At 54.5% G+C, this 15,064-nt stretch overlaps 1 protein-coding gene across 1 annotated transcript in view; it reads right to left on the reverse strand.

Moving 5' to 3' along the window:
- The window catches only part of itga11a (integrin, alpha 11a), a 231,784-nt gene extending 217,116 nt beyond the window's left edge, over positions 1 to 14,668 (reverse strand). Inside the window, exon 1 of the mRNA XM_072470475.1 lies at positions 14,341 to 14,668. Within this exon, the coding sequence (XP_072326576.1) occupies positions 14,341 to 14,392 (52 nt within the window). The 5' untranslated portion in view covers positions 14,393 to 14,668. The remainder of the gene's footprint in view (positions 1 to 14,340) is intronic.
- Between the last annotated feature and the right edge of the window lie 396 nt (positions 14,669 to 15,064).

The raw sequence follows: 15,064 nt of genomic DNA on the forward strand, positions 1-15,064 counted from the left end.
GGACCATGCCCCCCAGAATAAATGGACTGTTCAGAGGCCAGCCACTGCCCAGTGTGACGTTAAGGCCAAGTGCCGAAATATGAACTAATTGTGAATGTAGTTAATCAGGATGAGATTTACTGGGCCTAGCACAGCTCGGCCAGTACTTGTCCCAAACCACAATCCTGCACACATCACAACACCACAGCCCTTCCTCATTAAGTGAGTTAGTTTTTCAGTTTGCTGTGTAGCCACTTTACATCCACTCCAATTTGCCCTCAGCATGTGTGACATTCTTTAGCGTTTACGAGGAAGAAATTTGCCCAATTTATTTTTGTTGGGCAAATGCATTTTTCAAAGAAAATGCCCTTCTGGGCATGATCTGGAGGATTTGCTAACCGGAGGGAATAGTACAGATTCAGTTAAGAGGTTGCTAAGCAAGCATACAAGAGAGAAGGCAGTAGCGGGTTACGATGATCAATTTAGGTGAGGATAGGTTGGGGAGGCTACAGTGGGGCATAAACAAAACTATAATAATTTATATTGTCACAAGTAAGCTTACATTAGCACTGCAATTAAGTTACTGTGAAAAGCCCCTAGTTACCACATTCCGGCGCCTGTTCGGGTACACAGAGGGAGAATTCAGAATGTCCAATTCACCTAACAAGCACGTCTTTCGGGACTTGTGGGAGGAAACCGGAGCACCCGGAGGAAACCCACGCAGACACGGGGAGAACGTGCAGACTCCGCGCAGACAGTGACACAAGCCGGGAATGGAACCTGGGACCGTGGCGCTGTGAAGCAACAGTGCTAACCACTGTGCTACTGTGCGTCAGAAAACCTAGGGCCAGCTCAATCAAATATGTATTGGGCAGGTATGAAAATGACATGGATAAACCCTTACCCTTCGTCAGATCTGGAAATTCCTGGGAGGAAAGGAGCTGTTCCAATTGCAGAGGGGTGATTATCTGGGAAATGTATTTGGAATGGGGGGAGACCCATTGGGTTCACTCTGTATTGTGTCACCAAATCACATGGCTTGTGTATAAAGAAATGCTTTTGTTTAAAAATTACCACTTCACATTGAGGAAACATCTCAAACCATTTCACATGAAATGGTTTCTGAAGCATGGTGACTGCCGCAGGCTACGTAAACATGATAGAGAAACATTGTACATCTGCTCATTTCCCCCGATTAGTGCAAAGTTTTTCATTATTGTTTTATGGGACGTTGGTGTCATTGGATAGGTCAGCATCTGTTGCCCATCCCCAAATTACCCTTGAGAAGGTGGTGGGTGAGCTGCCTTCTTGAACCGCTGCAGTCCATGTGGTGTAGGTACACCCACTGTGCTGTTAGGGAGGCAGTTCCAGGATTTTGACCCAGTGACATTGAAGGAACGGCGATATATTTCTAAGTCAGGATGGACTGTGGCTTGGAGGGGAACCTCCAGGTGGTGGGCTTCCCAGGTGTCTGCTGCCCTTGTTCTTCGAGATGGTCGAGGTTATGGGTTCTGACGGTGCTGTCTCAGGAGTCTTGGCGAGTTACTGGCATCTTGTAGATGGTACACACGGCTGCTACTGTGCATCAGTTATGGAGGGAGGGAGTATTCAATGAGTAACAGGACCCAAGTTTACCACAGGCATAAGGATATCCTGCCAAGATTAGTCCACTCACCCAGTGCTGATCACTGGCGTAGAATGAATGGCTTCCTACAAAGATCCTGGCTCACCAACTTCTGAAAGGCAGGTGAATTTTAATGTTAATGAAGAAACTATGGACCATAGAGGAACTGATGCTTGTTATATACGGTCGTAGGAACAGGAGTAGGCCATTCAGCCCCTCGAGCCTGTCCCACCATTCAATGAGATCATGGCTGATCTGTGGCCTTAGTCCATTGGCTGGATTTTCCGATCACCGACACCGAAATCGCATACGGCGATCGGCCGGAGAATCCATTATTACGCTGGAATCGGGGGAGGTGCCGTTTTTCCGATGCTCTGCCCCGTCAAAAATGGGGTACTCGAGGAGTACGTCACCTGAGGCCCTCCCCCGATGCTCCGTCCCTGATGGGCCGAATCCCTGACGGCGTGGGGCGCATGTCCTCACAACTTTCGGGGACTTTGCGTGGCGGCTGCGGACTATGTCCAGTGCCGCCACAGTCGGGGGGGGGGGGGGGGGAACTGTTTCACTGGCAGGGGGGGCTTCAGCGGGGGTTTGAGGGACTGGTGGGGGGTGGTCCGGGGATGGCAAGGGGGTTTACAGGGGGGCAGTTTTTGGCAGGACCGGTCCGCACGCAGCGGGTGCCATGTTGCACGGCATGGCCCCACAGGCCGCCGCTGTGCCCGTGCACGGCCACGGACCCGGCAATTCTGTGGGCGTAACCACAGGTAAAGATGGGGAATTTACGCGGCTGCTAGCCCCCCACCGGGCAGAGGAGCGGTGCGCGAGCGGCGCCGACTATTTAGTCATAAGACCAGATGGATCCAGTGGATATAGCCACAGAATTGGAGAATGCAGCCCCATATACCTGCCTTTGGCCCAGACCCCTTCATATTTTTGCTGAATAAAAATTTATCTATCTCCGATTTAAAATTAACAACTGCCCTAACTTCAAGTGTTGCTTGTGGGAGAGACTTCCAAACCGCTCATACCCTTTGAATGAAGAAACGCTTCCTAACATCTCTCCTGAATGGTCTGGACCGAGTTTTTCGATTATGCCCCCTAGTTTTAGAATCTCCAAATAGTGGAAGTAGTTTATCTTTATCTACCCTGTTTTTCCCTGTTAATGGCTGTGATCTAACGGCCTCATTGCGCTCAACTCGGGACGTGAAGAGGCCGAAAAGTCTCGCGAGAGGCTTCTCGTGAGATTTGCGGAGCTCGTTACGCCTCCCGGGAACTTGCATCCCATCGCGATCCGGATCCCGCCCACAATGGGTGGGCCCAGATTTGCATATTTAATGTATGCCGTTAAGCATACTCAAATATGTTTGCGCCAGAGTCTCCCAAGCCCCGGGCCTAACAGCCTCGCCTCAGAGGCCCCAAGCGGGCACCGTTTAGCATTGGTTTCCACAAGTATGGGCCAGGCGTATGGCACTTGGGGGGGGGGGGGGGGGGGTTGGTGGGGGGGGGGGGGGGTTGGGGGGGGGGTGCCCCAGGTGATCGGAGGACACCGGCGATCGGGGGTCCCTGGGTAGTTGAGCTCTGGGCAGGATGTATCCTGGCACCCCTGATGCCACCCAAGCTCTGTGACACTACCAGGCTGGCACCCTGGCCGGGCCACCTGGGGTGCCATACTGGCAGGTTCACCTGGGTGCCCACATGGTGCTGTCAATATGGCAGAGCACTGCCAGGGTGCCATACTGGCAGTGCCAAGGTGCCCAGGTGGCATCTTGCCCATGATGGGGATGGGGCCCAGGGGTGCCCTGCCCTTTTGAGGTGGAATGCGGGGGGTTCGAGAATCCCCTAAATAGTAAGTTGGGGCATTGGGGGAGATCCAGAGGCCGTGGGTGGGGAGGGTCCTGAGATCGGAGTGTACCGACCTCTTCCTGCCCTGCTGAGCTGAGCTCGTTACATCAGGAAATGGGACTGAGTGTGGCCTTGGCGGGGCCTTCCTCGCCTAGGCCCAGAAATGAAGCAAAGTCCCGTTTAATAGCGGGGTCGTTCTCGGCACTGTCAGGGCGGGGAAACACCCGGCTAAACGCACCCAAAACAAGTCTCTTGTCTCATTTCCATTAAATCGCGCCCAATACCTTGAATATCTCAATCGGGTCATCCCTTTACCCTCTAAATTCTAGCGCAAAAAAAAGAGTAATTTGAGTAAACTCTCCTCGTAACCTAACCCCTGTAGTCCAGTAACATTTTTGGAAACCTACGTTGCACTCTTGTACAGCAGTAGGTGTGAAGTTGAAGTGGAAAGAAGAAGTGCCTTCTATGATCTCATGACTTCCCAAAGGACTTACAGCCAATGAATTGCTGTTGAGGTGTAGTCACTGTTGTCACGTCAAAACATGGTGGTAATTTGCGCACAGCAGGCTGCCACATGCAGCAATGTGATCGTGGCCAGATAATCGCTATTTCCTTATGCTGCCTCAGTGCTAATTGACCAGGACACTGGGAGAACTGCTCTGCTCTTCCTCAAAATAGCACAATGGGATCTTTAGCATCCACCTGAGAGCATAGGCAAGCCAGGGCTTAACATCACATCTAAAAGACGGTGCATCGGACAGTGCAGCATCCCTTCAATGCTCACTGCAATACTGGACCTTGGATTCATGTCGCATTACGTTCACCCCCCACCATCTTGCCTGGGCTTGCAAAATCCTACCAACTGCCCTGGCTTGAGACAATTCACACCTCTTTAACCTGGGGTTACCCCTCTCTCTGGCTCTTAATTACCTGCAAATGCTCGCATTCAAAGTGTCGTCTTGCATCTTTGGCTTTGTCTACATATATGTTTCTGGAACCTACCTCTTCATTTACCTGAGGGAGGAGCAGCGCTCCGAAAGCTCGCGATTTGAAACAAACCTGTTAGACTTTAACCTGGTGTTGTGAGACTCCGTACTGCGCTGCAAGATTGGCCTCGTTATTCTGCTGAAAGTCCTAGAGCAGGATCTGAATGAGTGAGTTTCACACTCTGAGGTGGAAGTGAGCTACCAACTGGGCCACAGTTAACAATGTGAGTGATTGTGAGACTACCTCAGGGAGCGGTGAGGTGGGGGAGGGGCGGTTCCACACAACGTGCCAGTATTCGCTTTGAGTGACTGGAGTTTGTACCGCACGGTATACACGCGGTGCCAGACCCCAACTGTTTCACAAGCAAATAAAAAGGACTGTAAATAATCTGGTTGGAAGTTTAAAAATTCCAACTATGTTGGCCCTGCGGATGGGGAAGGCAGGCAGGCAGGAGGGGAGAGGTCGCTGCAAGAAGGTAAGTCACTTCCTGCCACTCTCCTGCTCTCTTTCTGCTGTAATCCAACAGTAACGAGCCCTTTTGAACAGGCAGGAGCCTCACGGGAAGGAAGCAGAGTGGGAGTCCATCTGTGTCACCAGGATGTGCTCCCAATTGCAGCCCGAGAACTGGGCGGGGGAGCGTGAGCTCTCCCGTCAGGCAAATCTATCGGGAACCCCGACGCTCTGGAGAGATGTGTTTTGAAGTTATGATTCCAGTTTCTTTGTCAACTAGGACAAGGCCTGGGCCTGGAAGTCACCGCTCCCCTCCTGATTCGTGGCCAGTTCTCTGAACGCAAAGCATCGTCGCTCCAACCGGCTTCTCCCCCCACCCCGCCCAACTCCCGATCCCTTTCAACAGCCGCCTCCCTGCTCCCAATCTTTCCATAGGGAAAACTAGGAGAAAACAACAACAACTTACATTTATATAGCACCCTCAACGTAATAAAACACTCAAGGCACTTCACAGGAACGCTATGAAACATAAAATGACACAAAGACAGATAAGGCTATGTTAGGGCAAAGAGATGAGTTTGAAGGAGTGCCTGAATGGAGGAATATGAGATTGAGAGGGTTAGAAAGAGGGTCCCAGAGGTTCGGGCCCAGGTAGCTGGAGGCACGGCCGTCAATGGAATGGTTAAAATCGGTGATGCTTAAGAGACCAGAATTAGAGGCGTATAGACAGCTCAAAAGGTTTTAGGTTTCGAGCAGATGACAGAGTGAGGAAACTGCGAGTCCATGGAGAGATTTGCAGTCAAGGAGGAGAATTATAAAATCAAGGCTTTTCTTGATTGGGAGCCAAAGTGAGTCACAGGGGTGAGAGTGGAACGGAAATCGGTGCACGTTAAAGACACGGGCAGCAGAGGTTTGGGTGACCGCAAGTTTAGGGCGGGTTTAATTTGGAAAGCGCTCAGGAGTGCATCGGAATGGTCAGGCTAGAGATAATGGCTGCGGGTTTCGGCAGCGGAGAAGCTGAGGGTCAAAGTCAGGTGATGTATTGGAGGTGGAAATAGGTGATCTTAGTGAGGGCGCATATATGTGGACAGTCTGTTATTATCATTGTGGCTCTTTGCTTAAAATGTCCTCGGTCAGCTGGAGGCAAGGTTTTTCGTAAACCTTGCCGTTATTAAACATTCCTCTAACGATATACAGGAGGCTCCACAAAGAGTCATCTCTCAGTCGGCCCTGTTGTCATGTGACCTTACATCACTGGTGATGTACAATGTCTAATTTACATATTTAAGATCACCTCTTTGCACTACATCTCCCCCCAAGTCTCTGGGGGCGATTTACTGGCCACGTCGCACCGGAATCAGGACATGGCGCAACCGGTAGGTCCACGGAGAGGGATCTTCCGGGATCTCTGACGATCATTGAGTCTCGCGAAGTCTAACGAGATCTCACGAGACATTGCAATCTGGATCCCGCCCACAATGGGCAAGTCCCAGACTTGCAGTGTTTAAAAGTGAGTTTAAAAGCCCTCTTAACTCTGCCAACGCCAGATAGAACCGGCTCCAGGGTCTACCAACCTCGCCAAGGAGGCGCCACAAACGGGGACCAGGTGGAACGGCATTTGGGCGGGGGGGGGTGAAACTTTCCTAGGTGATCAAAGGTCCCTGGGTGGCTGGTATCTGGGCAGGGTGGCACCCTGGCATTGGCACATGGGCACCCAGGCAGTGCCACCTAGATGCCAGCCTGGCACTTCCAGGATGCCCAGGTGGTACTTCCAGGCTGGCAGGTGTACTGCCAGGGTGCCAGGCTGGCAGTGCCAAGGTGCCCAGTGGCATTGTGCTCACATCAGGGATTGGGCCCGGGAGATGCCCTGTCCATATTAGGTGGGGCGTAGGGGGCTCAAGGATGCTCTTATAGATGAGTTGGGGCATTGGGGGAGGTCCTGGTGTTGCTTCAAGGGTCGAAGGATTTGGGCACCATTTAAAAATGGCGGCCCGATCTCTTCCTGCACTGAGGAGCTCCAATCATCGACGTTCCTCAGTGCAGGAAATGACGGTAAGTGCGACTTCGGGAGCATTCCCTGCTGGGGTCTGAAAACACAAGAGTGGCATTGGATAGCGGGGAGAGGGGAACGACCCCTCTAATCCTGTCCAGAACGGACTCTGTGTTTTATTTGGTCAAATCGCACCCTCTGACTATATTCAATACATCATGTTATAGTCAAAGGCTCATCCTGGGGGTCAGATATGATACGAAAGTAGCAAAGAGACTTTGTAACAAAGGAGGCCAAAGAGCAAATGATCAACCTCAGAGTCCCACTAATTGATGCTTGATAAGGTAGAATGGGTTATGATTCAATTTCATTCAAATAAACTTAAACGTTTGCTTTTTTTATGAGGGTCCGGGGTGTAGGGTTTGCTGTAACCTGCGATGGCTTTATTGCCCAAAGGTGACATTAGCAGCAGCGCGTTAACAGCAATACGGCCACTGTAAACGGCGTGGATTGTGGATGCTGACACTGGGAAACTGACCAATAAGAAACCTGCTCTTCACACAAAGAGCACAACGTTGACAAAAATAGAGGCCCCAAAGCAGCTCACCAGTGGATCGAGACACAGATAGTTCTGGGATGCACATCAAAATGTTAAAGATTTTCCCCTTGGCGGCTCGTAGCGAACTGGATCGCGCTCAATTCACAATTTGTCACGGAGGGAACCGTGCTAAATCCCTGTGTCTTTGTCGGAGGTGAGCTGAGGGCTTTAAACCCAAATCTGTAAATGCTTTCAGACCACATCAGCTCGGCAATTCAAAAGCACAAGAGATGTGTAAACCTGTTCACCATCTTTCATCAGCTGATGGACGGGTGTGCCACTGGACAGATCTGAGTAATTGACATCTCCCTGTAAACCCTCCTCATCTGGGATGGTGGTGCTTTGGGCCTGGAGCCAATGAGGCAAAGTTGCTGAGACAGCTCATCGATTCCTTCCAGTCTGCTTCAGAGCAACTGCAGTGGATGCAAAGCTGAAGCCCTGGGTTGTGACCAGGAGAATGAGAGGAAAGAGCTTTACTTAGAGGTTATGAGAGCACGGAGCTCTTTGGCATGAAAGCAGGGACCGGGGTATCATTTAAAGGAAGCAGGGATTGGTGCAAAGGGATTAGTTTTGGATTGTGTTAGCAAGGAGCTGGCACAGACTCGGTTTGTCCAAGTGACCACCTTCAGTGCCGTAAAGCTCTTTGGAAACTATCTTCAATATGAACCAGCCATCTACACACTCACGGTACATTGTGACAATATGAAGCCAAAACTGGTTTGCTATTGATGCAAAATGTGTCATCTATATGGCCGATAAATCTCTGAGGCTAGTGGTTTCAAGCCATGTGCTCGATCGCTAACACTTTTTTTCAGTGATTGAGGAATCTGATTCACAATCAATGATGCATGCAGGTAAATGGTGACCAGGATAACTGTCTCACATCAAAGGCATTTCCTTCAGCAAAGGACATCTCCACATTCCAGACATGGGAAGACATCCTGGGGCTGAGAAGTCAGTAAAATTGTCTCCGATGCATCCCGCTCTGGTGCCAACACTGTCTTTCACTCCAGTCTTTCCTGTTGGGTGTTTTACTGAAGGAACATTTGGATGGGAACCTGGAGTGAATTTCGATGACCCAGTGAATCATGCTGGCTGCTTAATAGCTAGGAAATAGCGAGCAAGATAATCAGATCATCTGTTTTAGTGACATTAGTTTAGGGATAAATTTTGGCCAGGGCTCCGACTCGCACTTAGACCAGACGTGAAGCAGTTCAACATGGGTATAAAAGAAAGCAATCCATGCTTACAGAATATTATTCAGGAGACAGCTGGCAGTAGCCTCCACAGCGTCTTGTTCCTAAGAGTTAGGTTTAAAAGCAGCGCCCATGTACACCAATAGATTATTTTATTCCTGCTCCCCACTCCCATTCTTTGAATCACTGATGCTGGCATTTTTAAACAGGATGTCACACCAGTTTCTGCTACAACAGCTGTTTAAGCGATGAGCGACCAGTTTTTGGAGATGGTCCCGAATCTTCTGGTGCTCCCACAGGTCAGATCCGAGGCGAGGCCCAAATGATGGCACTCACGCCCCTGAATCAGAAGGTTATAGGTCCAAGTCTCACCTATTGAGCACACAATCCAGGCGGAGACTCCAAAACGGCGCTGAAGGAGTGCTGCACTGTCGGAAGTGCCATCTTTCAGCTGAAACATTAAGACAAGGCCCCAACTCAGTTGGGGGTAAAATATTCCACGGCGTTATTTTGAAGGACAGCAGGGGGGGATTCTCCCCAATATTCTGCCCAATGTTCATCCTTCAACCAACACGTAAAAAGCTGCTTCTCTGGTCTTCATCACGTTGCTGTTGTGGGAGCTTGCTGTGCTTGGGTTGGCTTCATTACAACAATGACTACACTTCAAAATAAAACTTTTACTTGGCTGTAAAGAGCTTTGAGGCAGCCTGAGGCGATATAAAGTGCGATATAAAAATCTTTATTTCACCGACCGCACTTGGATGCACAAACCCCAAGCGATCAGTGTACGTAGTAAAACAATGCACTTGCCTCTCTTAATCTTAGAAGAGTTTAATTGCAAATCTTTCCTTTTACTCTCGTTTTTAACTGGTACCGTGGCAATTATATTAAACATTGGCTGGAATTCTCCGGCCGTTGGGAATACCGGATCCCGCCGGCAGCACATCCCCACCCGTGGGTTTTCCCAGCGACGTGGGGTGGCTTCAATGGGAAATCCCATTGACAAGCAGCAAGAGTAGAAAATCCCGTTGCCAGCGAATGGCGTGCCGCTGAGAACCACACGGTGGCACGGTGGCACAGTGGTTAGCACCGCCGCCTCACAGCACCAGTAACCCGGGTTCAATACCGGCCTCGGTTGACTGTCTGTATGGGGTTTGTGCGTCCTCCCCGTGTCTGCGTGGGTTTCCTCCGGGTGCTCCAGTTTCCTCCCACAATCCAAAGACGTGCTCATCAGGTTGATTGGCAAAGCTAAATTGCCCCTTAGTGTCCAAAAGGATTAGTTAGCGTTACGGGGATAGGGTGGGAATGTGGGCCGAGGAAGGGTGCGCCTTCGGAGGTTCGGTCCAGACTCGATGGGCTGAATGGCCTCCTTCTGCACTGTAGGGATTCCATAACTTCTAATGGGATACCTGAGAATATTCAGCCCATTGTCGGTTTGCTCCTTGGCCTCACCTGTGTTTAACGGAGTGGACCAGAGCTACCATGCCCTCTGGTATCTCACCCAATTGCTGATTCTTCACCCATGCACCTTGACAATGAGCTTTTCATCCATGTGAGCAATCACCCATGACTTGAGTTTGTCCATCGCTGCCACATTTCTACTTTACAGTTAGATAGTAACCAGGATTCCAAACTCAAAATGAATGAAATGAAAAAAATGAAAATGAATTAAATTCGCTTATTGTCACAAGTAGGCTTCAAATGAGGTTACCGGGAAAAGCCCCTAGTCACCACATTCCGGCACCTGTTCGGGGAAACTCTGCTCAGAAAGGCTGGGTTACAGTAGCAGCTGAGGTCAGGAAGCACAGTACATGCCGGAGGAAGGGGGACCAGCTGTCCTGTATGTATTTCAAGGGATTGCCCCTCATCAGGACTGACTGTCCCATGCCCCTTCCATGTCCTGTCCCCGGACATTATGAGGGAGGCAGATTCTGGGATAGGTTTGAGTGATTCGAGTGGGACCGCCCCCCCCCCCCCCCGCCTGTCCCCCCCTCCTCCCGCCTGCTCCCCCCGCCTACCCCCCTCCCGCCTGCCCCCCCTCCCGCCTGCCCCTCCTCCTCCCGCCTGCCCCCCTCCTCCCGCCTGCCCCCCTCCTCCCGCCTGCCCTCCTCCTCCCGCCTGCCCCCTCCTCCCACCTAGCCCCCCTCCCGCCTGCCCCCTCCTCCCGCCTGCACCCACTCCCGCCTGTCCCCCCTCCTCCCGCCTAGCCCTCCTCCCGCCTGCCTCCCTCCTCCCGCCTGCACCCCCTCCCGCCTGCCCCCCCCTCCTCCCGCCTGCCACCCTCCTCCCGCCTGACCCCCTCCTCCCGCCTGCCCCCCCTCCACCCGCCTAGCCCCCCTCCCGCCTGCCCTCCCTCCTCCCGCCTGCACCCACTCCCGCCTGCCCCCCCTCCTCCCGCCTAGCCCCCCTCCTGCCTGCCCCCTCCTCCCGCCTGCACCCCCTCCCACCTGCCCCCCTCCTCCCGCCTAGCCCCCCTCCCGCCTGCACCCCCTCCCGCCTGCCCCCTCCTCCCGCCTGCCCCCCTCCTCCGCCTGCCCCACTCCTCCTGCCTGCCCCCCTCCTCCGGCCTGCCCCCCTCCTCCCGCCATCCCTCTTCCCGCCTGCCCCCCCTCCTCCCGCATGCCCCCCATCTCCCGCCTGCCCCCTCCTCCCGCCTGCCCCCCTCCTCCCACCTGCCCCCCTCCTCCCGCGTGCCCCCCCTCCTCCCGCCTGCCCCCTCCACCCGCCTGCACCCCCCTCCCGCCTGCCCCCCTCCCGCCTACCCCATCCCGCCTGCCCCCCCTTCCTCCCACCTGCCCCCCCTCCTCCCGCCTGCCCCCCTCCCGCCTGCCCCCCCTCCTGCCTACCCCCCTCCCGCCTGTCCCCCCTCCTCCCGCCTGCCCCCCCTTCTTCCCACCTGCTCCCCTCCTCCCGCCTGCCCCCCTCCTCCCGCCTGCCCCCCCTCCTCCCGCCTGCCCCTCCTTCCGCCTGCCCCCCTCCCACCTGCCCCCCTCCTCCCGCCTGCCCCCCTCCTCCCGCCTGCCCCCCCTCCTTCCGCCTGCCCCCCTCCCACCTGCCCCCCCTCCCACCTGCCCCCCATCCTCCCGCCTGCCCCCCTCCTTCCGCCTGCCCCCCTCCCACCTGCCCCCCTCCTCCCGCCTGCCCCCCTCCTCCCGCCTGCCCCCCCTCCTTCCGCCTGCCCCCCTCCCACCTGCCCCCCTCCTCCCGCCTGCCCCCCCTCCTTCCGCCTGCCCCCCTCCCACCTGCCCCCCCTCCCACCTGCCCCCCATCCTCCCGCCTGCCCCCCTCCTCCCGCCTGCCCCCCTCCCGCCTGTCCCCCCCTCCCGCCTACCCCCCTCCCACCTGTCCCCCCCTCCTCCCACCTGCCCCCTCCTCCTGCCTGCCCCCCTCCTCCCGCCTGCCCCCTCCTCCCGCATGCCCCCCTCCTCCCACCTGCCCCCCTCCTCCCGCCTGCCCCCTCCTCCCACCTGCCCCCCTCCTCCTGCCTGCCCCCCTCCCGCCTGCCCCCCCGCCTGCCCCCCCTCCCGCCTACCCCCCTCCCGCCTGCCCCCCTTCCTCCCGCCTGCCCCCCCGCCTGCCCCCCTCCCACCTACCACCCCCTCCCGCCTAACCCCCATCCCGCCTGTCCCCCTCCTCCCGCCTCCCCCCCTTCCTCCCGCCTGTCCCCCCCCTCCTCCCGCCTGCCCCCCCTTCCTCCCGCCTGCCCCCCTCCTCCCACCTGCCCCCCCTCCTCCCGCCTGCCCCCCTCCTCCCGCCTGCCCCCCTCCTCCTGCCTGCCCCCCCTCCCGCCTGCCCCCCCGCCTGCCCCCCCTCCCGCCTACCCCCTCCCGCCTGCCCCCCTTCCTCCCGCCTGCCCCCCCCGCCTGCCCCCCTCCCGCCTACCACCCCCTCCCGCCTACCCCCCATCCCGCCTGTCCCCCTCCTCCCGCCTCCCACCCTTCCTCCCGCCTGTCCCCCCCCTCCTCCCGCCTGCCCTCCCTTCCTCCCGCCTGCCCCCCCCCTCCTCCCACCTGCCCCCAACTATTATAGTCTCAACACTCCCCAGGTCACATCCCACTCATGCTGAATCCCCCCTCCCACAATTCTGCCTCATGGTCAAACTGTTCCTTATTTCATTTCATAATAATTGGTCACCCTAATCAGAGATCAAACTTGGGATCGTCCTGGCCTGAACCATTGAACCCAATTTTAAAAATAAAGATTGTAAAAAGACATGGGGCGGGATTCTCCGTTTCCCCATGCCGATTTCGTAATCGGCAACCGGGCGGAGAATCCATTTTTACGACTGGAACGGGAGTGCCGTCTGTTTCACGTAGGTTGCGCATGCTCCGCCCCCTCCGAAACGGGGTTATCGCGGTGCGAAGCGCACGCCGCGCGCCATTGGGACGGCCTCAGGACGTCACATGAAGGCCCTCCCCCGATGCTCCGTCCCCGATGAGCCGAGTTCACGACCGCGCGGATCGCTCGTGGTCTCAGCCGTGCGGGTTCCCGGCGCGGCGGCTGCGGACACTGTCCTGCGCAGCCGCAGTCGGGCGGGTGCTGTTCTGCTGGCCGGGGAGGGGGGGCTGCTTCCGCGAGGGCTGCGGGGACTGGTGGGGGGTGGCCAGGGTGGCACTATCCGGCAGGTCGGGTCCGGCCATGACCGGCACCATGCCGTATGGCGCGACCGCTGCAGGTCGTCACCGTGCGCATACGCAGCCACCCAGCCATTCTCCAGCTGTTTATTTCATGGAGGCCGGGCGTTTTATGTGGCCCGGCAGCTAGCCCTTCACCAGTCGGAGGATCGGTGCTTTAGCGGCGCCAATTTTTCCCACGTAAAACGCCATGGATCCTCCGGACATAGCCCCAAAATCAGAAAATTTCGCCCAAGTCTCACTGTTTTTGTTATGCTGCAGAGGTCACATTTAATAACTCAATCTCAAAGCTTCTACTTCCTGCCTCATTACTTAACTCCCAGTGTTGTTAAATTAAAGAGTCCACCAAGTTTGCTATTTACAGAGTGTCCGTCCCGACTCACACAACACAGAAGTCTAAAGAGCGAGCAGTGCACCGGTCCTGTACTTTAGTCTTACGAGTTGAGTGCCTTTAAAAGCTTAAAAGGAAAAGCCAGGGACTGTTGCTTTAAAAAGAAATGGTCCCACCAAACCCAAGACCATAATAACTTAATCCAACCTCCTGGAAAAGTCTTCCAGTAGCCACATAAGCGAATGCCTTTATAGTGACAGGAGACGCACCACGTTTACTGGAGATCCCTGAAGTGTGAGCTGCACTAACTGCTGGAGTTAAATGTTTTCTCCCTCCACTTTGGAATTACTTTACAGATGAACGACTGTCAAGCACAAGAGACAGACAGAAAGAAGGAGAGAGAGGCGCGCAAAGACTTTACATTAATTAGCCAACTTCAGAAGAGTTCTAAAATGTTATTCATACTTGTCCTATTTTTCCACTGTTATGTATAACTTGGCTGACTTTATAGCAATTTCCCTGTAGGGCTAATCGGAACCTTGCATCTCTCTCTCTCTCACACACACACACACTCTATCCACTACCAAATACACAGGTCCTCTCTTACAGCTAATAAATCTATTTGTTTTTTAGAAGCACAGGCTTTTACAGGGAGACCGTCCACTGCTCTGCACCTTCAATCGGTGAAAAACCTCATTCCCCTTCTCACCTGACAGCAGGGTGAAGATCCACACATAAAAGGCACATCTGTACAGATCCATGTGTATCGGAATTCTCAAAGTCCAGCTGTGCAATTCAGTGGTGTCGCTTCTGACAGAGGTCTGCACTTGGGGAGTTTTTGTTCTCTCTCTGACTCTCCCAGCCACTGTCACTGTGGGAGGTGGGAGGGCTCTGGTAGGAGGGCCTCCAGGATTAAGGAGCTCTGGAGGCTACGCTTAGGTCTGTAGATGAGGGCACGGTGCTTCCTCCCCTTCCCCTGGTCCCTCACACCCAGCAGGAGCTCAGCGTTTGGAAACAGCAGCAGCAGCAACCAGTGGCTGGAATTAACGAGCAATGAATTGAGCACTTATTGCCTGCCTGTGGGTGATGTCAACGGAATGGAGAGGAGGGGAAACTAGACACTGGCTGTTCTCTAACTCAGAAAACATTAACTTCCCTCTGTGCACTTTACCTCAGTGACAGTCTTCTCTCTAAACGTGACAGCCTGGAGGAAATCATAAACAGCAAGCATCAATAATAAGGGTGTGGGAGCCCAAACTGAGTAACAATAAGAACAAAGTTTTATTTACAAATAGTATATTTAAGCTCCCCATAGATCCCTACCGGGTTCCTCTCCGGTCGCTGCATTACTGATATACTCTGGGTAACTGAGATACCCCGCATCTAGCGATGGAGCTCAACTCTGCAAGGAGCACGGGGAAGACAAGCATTCT

This window comes from Scyliorhinus torazame, chromosome 12, assembly GCF_047496885.1.
Source record: "Scyliorhinus torazame isolate Kashiwa2021f chromosome 12, sScyTor2.1, whole genome shotgun sequence".
Lineage (NCBI taxonomy): Eukaryota > Metazoa > Chordata > Chondrichthyes > Carcharhiniformes > Scyliorhinidae > Scyliorhinus > Scyliorhinus torazame.